The sequence below is a fragment of the Panthera leo genome, chromosome F3, assembly GCF_018350215.1.
Source record: "Panthera leo isolate Ple1 chromosome F3, P.leo_Ple1_pat1.1, whole genome shotgun sequence".
NCBI classification, from domain to species: Eukaryota; Metazoa; Chordata; class Mammalia; order Carnivora; family Felidae; genus Panthera; species Panthera leo.
This window is the reverse complement of record NC_056696.1, coordinates 69270912-69278824: the sequence shown is the minus strand read 5'-3', so window position 1 is coordinate 69278824 and position 7913 is coordinate 69270912. Positions and strand designations below refer to the sequence as shown.

General features: G+C 60.2%; 2 protein-coding genes across 2 annotated transcripts; both read right to left on the bottom strand.

Moving 5' to 3' along the window:
- Positions 1–560: 560 nt before the first annotated feature.
- S100A4 (S100 calcium binding protein A4) lies at positions 561–2966 on the bottom strand. Its single transcript, XM_042925079.1, has 3 exons — positions 2925–2966; positions 1830–1985; positions 561–858 (listed from the first exon to the last, which is right to left on the bottom strand). The coding sequence occupies exons 2-3, from the start codon at positions 1968–1970 to the stop codon at positions 694–696; spliced, it is 306 nt and encodes a 101-aa protein (XP_042781013.1). The 5' UTR covers positions 1971–1985; positions 2925–2966; the 3' UTR covers positions 561–693.
- Positions 2967–4423: 1457 nt separating this feature from the next.
- Positions 4424–7712, bottom strand: S100A3 (S100 calcium binding protein A3). Its single transcript, XM_042926215.1, is given in 7 exon segments — positions 4424–4681; positions 4684–4753; positions 5106–5251; positions 5890–6035; positions 6306–6325; positions 6527–6654; positions 6990–7712. Coding segments are annotated over 3 exon segments (312 nt in total). The 5' UTR covers positions 5247–5251; positions 5890–6035; positions 6306–6325; positions 6527–6654; positions 6990–7712; the 3' UTR covers positions 4424–4580.
- Positions 7713–7913: the final 201 nt, after the last annotated feature.

Here is a 7913-nt window from a genome sequence, read left to right as displayed (position 1 = left end):
TGGTCACCCCCCAACCCCCTCACTTCCACCCTCCTGTCGCCCCTTTGAGGCCCTTTGTCCTTCTCTGAAGGGCCAGGATCCTAAGTGATAACAGCCCTCAGCCCACGGTTTTGGGGGCAGGAACAAAGGTTGAGAGGGTGATATCCTCAGCCTGCTGCAATGGTGTGGCCTCCCAAGGGTGGCAGGGCCTGGCAGGGCAGGGCCCTCCTGATTCAGCCCTCCCCCCGCCCCCCACCCCAGGCATGCCCAAACTCCATTCCAGACCCCAGCCAGGAGCAGATGTGACCTTCAGTCCCTCCAGAGGTGAGGCTGGGGTGGGAGGAGACAGTGCGCTGGCCAAGACCCCCCAGCTGGGGTGTCCCAAGTCTTAGAGGGTTTTTTCCTTGCCCTCGGCCCCTTAGTCAATTCCATCACGCACACACGCACATGGACGCCCTTCCACTCACCCCTTCCTTCCTTCACTAGTTGGCTCCGCACAAAACAGCTGCCAACAGCCAGGGCTCCCTACCCCTACATGCCCCTCAACTCCCACCCATACTCAGAGTCTCAGACCGTCAGCCTCAAAGCTTCCAAGAATCTTTATTGAACTTATCCACATCGTGCACACACCTGCTGGAGCCAGGGTGAGGCCCTGTGGCCACTGCCAACAGGTGAGACCCCAGCTGGCAGGCCCCCCACCCGCATGACGGGCATTCACTTCTTCCGGGGCTGCTTATCCGGGAAGCCTTCGAAGAACTCGTTGCACATCATGGCGACACAGGACAGGAAGACACAGTACTCCTGGAAGTCCACTTCATTGTCCTTGTTGCTGTCCAAGTTGCTCATCAGTCTCTGAAAGGCCGCATCATCCGTCCTTTTCTGCAAGGAAGAGGCGACAGGTAGAACCACAAAGCCTGGATGGAGCCGAGTCTAGACCAGGGTTCCATCTCCAGATGGGGGCACAGGAGTGCAGCCACTCCCAGGAGGCCTGCCCTGGGCACTCTGCTCTGGGCTCTCAGGGGCCAAGCTGGGGCCACAGAAGGTCAACCTGAGGGGTGAGGACGTCTGAGTACCTGGGTGCAGCTGGAGAGGGGGACCACAGTGTCTTCCGCAAGGTTGTTTCAAGAATCCAGTCAGACAATAGTCACGAAAGTAAATGTACAATGTTTATTTGTTTATTGAGAGAGGGGGGACTGGGGGGAGGGGCCGAGGGAGAGAGAGAATAACAACCAGACTCCACGCTCAGCACGGAGCCCAATGCGGAGTTTGAACCCTCAAACCATGAGATCATGACCGAGCTGAAATCAAGAGTCAGATGCTTAACCTACTGAGCTACTCAGGCACCTAGAAGGTAACGCATAAACTGCATAAAGTTTGATATAGATGGGAGCTGTGATTGCTGGGGGCGGAGGGAGGGGGGCGCAGTAAGCATGTGTCTCCATAACTGTGTCTTCACATTCACAAGCCAGACTCAAAAATTGTTCATTGCTGGACTGATGGCAACAGGACAGTCCTGACTCGCGGGTCTCGGCTTTGCACTCTGCCTACCTTAGGAAGTTATTTAGCCTCCCTGAGCTTTTGTTTCCCTTCAGTTAAGCTGTGCAAAGCACCTGGCAGAGTCTGGTCCGCAACCTACCTGTTCATTCCCAGCCCTCTTCCTGCTGGGCTCTAGGAAGAGAGCGGTAGGTGCTCAGTGTGTTTCCAACCAAGCCGTCAGGGCAAGCTCTCTGCCCCAACTTCCCCATCTCGGTGACAGACGCCTGCTGTGGCTACAGCCCCCACCCAGGCCTTGCCCCTCCTCTGTGGGGAAGGGGGCACATGGGGCCTACTCCCAGGCAGTGGCCACTCACCCCTAAGAAGCTGGGCAGCTCCCGGGTCAGCAGCTCCTTTAGCTCTGACTTGTTGAGCTTGAACTTGTCACCCTCCTTGCCAGAGTATTTGTGGAAGGTGGACACCATCACATCCAGAGCCTTCTCCAGGGGGTACGCCATGGTGGCAGTCAGGATCTGAGGACAGGGTCCCAGAGACACCCTTAGCTTCCCCATCCCCACCCTCAACTTTGTGTTCAGAATGTCAGAATGTCTCATCCCACTCCCATCCCTCAGGGAGCACTTGATGACTCTCTGCTGCCACCAGAGGAGGACCCCAGAACGGCGGGGCTCAGCTCCTGGTGGGGAAGGTGCACAGTGGGAAGCTCAGCTCCTGGTGGGGAAGGTGCACAGTGGGAAGCGGATGCTTCAGGCAGCAAACTCCCCAGCCTCCCTCAGGCTGGGCCTCTCGAACAGACCAGACGGCTCCACCCCTCACTCAGGCCTCCCGTGACCACAGCAGCCGCACCCTGGTGCTGCTGGAGGCCTGCCCAGGGGCCTGCAGCGGAAAAAAACCAGCCACCGAGCCCTAGAGTAGGGAGGGGCAGGGTGAAGTGGCGGGGGCAGGGATGCAGGGGAGGGGAGGCGAGCTGCCTCTGGCTGTGCTGCCGGGTGCAGGGCAGAAGCTCAGAGGACACGACCAGACAAACGGCCACAGTTGCCTTCACTTGGCTCCCCACACTCGAGTGTGCACACACAGGCTTGTGCAACCAGCAAACACAAGCCGATGTGCACACCCACATGCCACACACACACCATCACATACCACAGCAACAGCATGTGCAAAAGCCAGCATCTCAGTACCGCTCAGCTAGGTCAGATCCAGCCACCTGCACTTCTTTTGTGTGTGTGTTTTTTTTCCCTCTTGCACATGCATGCACACAGGTGCACGCACATACACACACACACACCCCAGGGCCTCCACATCGGAATCTCACACTGGACCCATTTAGCACATCTGGCCCCCACCAGCCGCTCCTTCTGCCCACCCTGCCCCAGCCTCGGCCTGACACCCTTGTGTCCTGCCCCAGCCTCGGCCCGACACCCTTGTGTGCTAGTTGGGAGGCCACGACTCACCAGGCCAAGAGGAAGAGACGAGAAGAGAGGGTGAGAAGAGGGGAAGAGTGGGGAGAGCCCAGCGGTCTGTGCTATTTATACCCTGGCCAGGCCCTGCCCATGGCAGGGGTTGGGGAAGAGGGAGAGACAGTCCTCCTGCGGCCCCTCCACCAGCCCTGCTGGAAACCCAGCTCCCTGCCCTGGGTTGGCACGCTGGGCAACGGGGAGCCCACACAGGCAGGGCTCTCAGGAGGGTGGGCACCCCCCCGGTGGCCCAGCACAACCTGAGTTTTCAGGAGCCAGAAGAAGTCTGTGCCGTGGGTGTGGGGGCCAGGGAGGAAGTGGTCCCACTGGGCACCTAGAAAAGGGGGTACGGGGTGGTGAGTGAGACATTGCCCTGGAAATGCGCCCGGCTGGCTCAGATGGTAGAGTGTGCCGCTCTCGATCTCGGGGTTGTGTGACCCCACACTGGGCGTGGAGTCTGCTTAAAAGAATAAGTTAAATAAAGCCTTAAACAAGATTTGCCCTAGAAATGTGGCTGCCCGGGAACTATGGGGGGGTGGGGGGGCACCCGGGCTCAGTGCTCTTGCTGCCTTTCCCCTCTCTAGAGGGTTCTCTGACATGCTGAGTGAGGCCCAGGGCAGGAGCTGGGAGTCTGGAGGAGGAACAGGCCAACACCCAAAGTCACTGCTGGGACCATCCCAGGCATGTCAGTGGACGAAGGTCCTGGCTGAGGCGGTGATGGAGTGGGAGCCAGGTGCAGGGCTCAGGGATGGACCGCAGCTACCCAGAGTGGCCGGGGAGGGGGCATCTGGAGTCGGGACGGTGTTAAGGTGAAGCAGGCACGGTGGGGTGCAAAGTTAGAGGAGCAATCCCACAAAACAAGGAAGGCAGGGAACGGGGTCAGCTTCTCAGAGTGCGGTATGAACCCGAATTGACCTTCACGTGGCTACAGCCTCAGGGGCGGGGTCTGTCTCCAGGTGTCCCCTTCCCCCTCCAATGCAGGGCACGGCACGCCTCCCTGGCCAGGAGCAGTACCCCGGTCAGACCTCAGACACCCTAATCCTATTAGTTCTGCTCTCTGGGCTCCCACAGCCAGGCAGGGACAAGCCCGCTGCACCCCTACGCCCCACCCCTACCCTCCTCGCTGCACCCCTACGCCCCACCCCTACCCTCCTCCTCAGAGCGGCCTCACAGAGGACTGAGCTCTGTCCCCAGGGAACTGACGCCCTGGCGTCCTCCTTGGCAGCCCAAGGGAGCTTCTTCTTCAAAGACCCCAGAGAGCCTTGGTGGTACAGCGGTGAGCACAGCTGCCTTCCAAAGACCCCAGAGAGACGGAGAAAGAGAACCCCCCAAAGCCCCTGGACGCTGTCCTTGTATTGACCCCACCGCTCTTGCCAGAGCTGGAGACCAGGCTGCTGCCAAGCTGACACCTGCCCTGAGACCAGAGAGAAGGGAAGACTCTGCCCCAGGCCCCGGCTGTCCTCCCAGAAGAAGCAGACCAGACCAAGTGACACCAGCACTTTATTAGGGGTTGAATGTGCCCTTTCCCACCACAGTCACGGCCGTGGGAGGGGGCAGCAGCTTTGTGACCCTCTAGCTGGGATGCTGGAGGTGCAGGACGGGGGTGGGGGGACAGGTCCTGCCCGAGCAGACCCCTGTCCTCAGGAGCAGAGCCTACTGGGAGCAGGGGGTCACGGGGGTCACGGGGGTCACGTCCTTGAAGTAGTCGTGGCGGAAAGTGCAGAGGCAGGCCAGGGAGCGCACGTACTCCACAAGTCCACCTTGCGGTCCTCGTCGGTGTCCAGGACGCTCATGAATGCACCGTAGTCACACTCTCGGAGCCCCATCTGTGCGGGGGAGGCAAGGTTGAGGACAGAGCGTGCCGCCACCCCACCCTCCCCTCCTGGGTGGTCCCACACCTCCCCTGAACCTCAGTGCCCCCTGAACCCTCCTTCTCAGACCCCCCTGCTGGCTGCTGAGTGCCTACTATGTGTCAGGAACTCTCCACAGTGCTGTGAATCAGTCCTCCCAGCAGCCCTGCAAAGCAGCAGGTCCAGTGACTGTCTTCCCGAAACACGGATGAGAACTCAGGGGCCCACAGCCTCGCCTGTACCCCACCTGCAGGGGGCTTGTCCCCAGCTCTGCCTCTGCAGAGTCCAGGCAGTGCTGCCCTGCAGCCTGGGCCCCCAGGGGGCTCACCGGGGTCCAGGTGGGCAGCTCCTTCTGTAGCAGCTCCTTGAGCCCTGCCTGGCAGAGCCCGTGCTTGCCCCCGGAGAGCTCTGCGTATTTCCGGAAGGTGCTCACGACTGTAGCCAACGCCTGCTCCAGAGGTGTGGCCATACTCACTGTGGGAGAACAAGGGCTGACTCACACCAGAGGCCCAGGGCACCTCTGCCCTCTGTGCTTCCCAGGGTCTGCTCCCAGTCCTGTCTTAATCTCCACTCGGCTTCCAGCCCCACAAGCTCCGCCTCCTCTGAGCAGCCCTCTCCCTTAAGCTCTCCGGCTCCTTCTAATTTTCCCCCTACTGCCCCCACTGTTATTCTCCGGGCAGAGGTCTCGTTTCCCTAACATCACCGCACACTTCTCAGGGAGAGTGCCCTGTCCCCTGACTGCACCCCCATACTGGGGATCCCTGAGGACTCCCCAGTTCTCTGCCTTTGGGCATCCCTGACACCCAGGAAGGGCTCGGCCCCAACCACCCCATGAGATACACAGCCCCCTGGCCTAAAGGATCCCAGCTCCTTCTGTAGGAAACAGCCGGAGCGGAGGCGGGGCTGTTCCCAGGGGAGCCCAGGGCCTCCCTGCTCAGTCCCCCAGGGGACAGGAGTCTGCAGCACGCTGCCAGTGCCAGGGCTCTCTCCCTGATTCCCCTCTGCTGGGCCCTGTGGAGTGAGAGGCGCGCATGGCTGGGGGCTGCGGTCCCTTTGTGACAGCCCTGTGGCGCAGGGTGTCTGGGTTCTCAGTAGAGGAAAGGGCCACAAACCCAGGGAATAGCAACCTCAGAGGTGCTCAGCGGCCCTTCGGGCTCCTGCCAGCCGGGCTGATGACACCGCGCTTGATCTTTCAGAAGCTGGGTGCCTGGAGACTGGAGGGATTCCTCTTCCCGGCATAGCCCTGGCCTGTCTCAGGCTTCAGCAGGAAGAGGGGGGGTGGGGGACAACATGGAAAGGGAGCCAACACCAGTGCTTTTAGCCCGCGGCCCCCACTCCTGCAGACCTCAGCTCTGCACACCACTGAGTGTACAAAGAACCCTTGAGCCCTCCATATCTGACTGCCCTCACCTCTCTGGTCCCTGCTGTGCTCACCACTCTGCCCCCAGACCCAGACCCTGGGCCAGGAGACAGACCCCGAACTGCCCAACACCCAATCCAGGGCAGGACCCAAGCAGCTGGCACTCACCACTGGTGTCGGCGTTTCAGCTGTAGGAGGCAAGAGACAAGACATCCCTATTTGTACTCTCCCATGGAAGGAAGGAAGCAATTATGGGGGCCCAAGTAGGTCAAGCTGAGGATGCCCCCAGGGGCTCCCCTGCCTCCTTCCCTGGCGGCCCTTATTACCAGCCCCACTACCCCCCCATCCATGCACACATCAAAGGCCAAGTCTGGGCCACAGACACTTACCCCCTCATTGCCTGCCCCCAGAGTTGGGGACCGGGCGCAGCACCCCACCCCTGATCTTCCAGCGCCCGTTGGAGGAGATAGGCTAACCCCTCACATCTGTCCCCACCTCTTCACTCTGAACAAGCACCCTAGAAGCATGCAAAGTGGGGGCACACTTAGCCTCACCCCTAGGGAACCCCTGTGCCAAAGGGGATCTTGGAGACATCTGCTTAGCCCCCCTATTTACAAGTGAGGACACTGAGGTATGAGACACCCTCCCTGCCTGGCCTCTGGATCAGTGTCCTTGGTCACTTTCAGCTGTGAACGGCTCTCCCCCGTGTGAGACCTTCTTCAGCGGGCCCGGAGGAAGAGGAAGGCAAGTTGCCGCCAGAGCCCTTCCACGGTCATGCTGACTCCTCTGCGGCCCCCACGGCCCCCAAGTGCTGCGAGTGACCTCAGACCCTGCACGGCCCCCTGTGCGTACAGCCTGAGGTCTGTGTCCTGCCCTCCGTTCCGTGAGGGTCCGATGGGGTGGGGCTGGGTTTCCTCTGGCTCTAGCTGGAGTGTGGAGCCCTTTGGGGTCCCAGCATCATGGGGGCTGCCCCTGTGTCTCCTCTCCTCAACGAACGCTGGGCTTCAGGCTCTGTCTTCCTCACTCCACAGACTGTGAAACCAAAGGTCCTTTTGGCTTAGTGGGGCCAGTGCTCTCAGGGCATGAGGGGCCCTGGTGTCCTGCTCACCTCTGGGACTCAGCGTTCTCTTACTGCCCTGTGAGCTCTTCATTGCTTTGAAACATGTTATTTTTTAATTCTATCCAGCATTTTTTGTTATTTTTAGCTGGAGCAGGCACAAAGCACCATATTATCAGACATGGAAATCCCTCCATATCACTTCTCTGTGCCCTCATGCATGCCCCAGCCTGAGAGACCCCTCCCTGTTTCACAGCACGAGAGCCCAACACCCAGAGGAGGGTGGGAAGGGGGAGACGAGAGCAGCACCCAGGCCTCCAAAGAAGCCCTATTGTCTGTGGAGGCAGCCCCAGATCTCACGACACCTTGACCTCAGCCAGGGCGCCCAGCATCCAGGCCCAGCCTGGGCATCATCTCCTTGAGGACTCAGCCCCTGCAGGTGAAGGGAACAAGCAGGGGAGGGAAGGGAGAGCTGTGATTAGCCCTGTTTTATAGGCAAGGTTATGAGGAGCAGGGGGGACAGAAGTGGGGACCAGCAGCTAATCCAATTCCAGGCCACTCACTGACTCCAGCCTGTGATACCCCAGCCTTGCCGGCAGAGCTGAAGCAGGGTCACCCCACCCCTCTGGGCCTCACGTCCCTATCTGTTGAGGATCAAGGGTAATAATGGTGGCTACTTCATGGGATTCCTTCGGGGCTTACGTGAATCAGCGTGTACA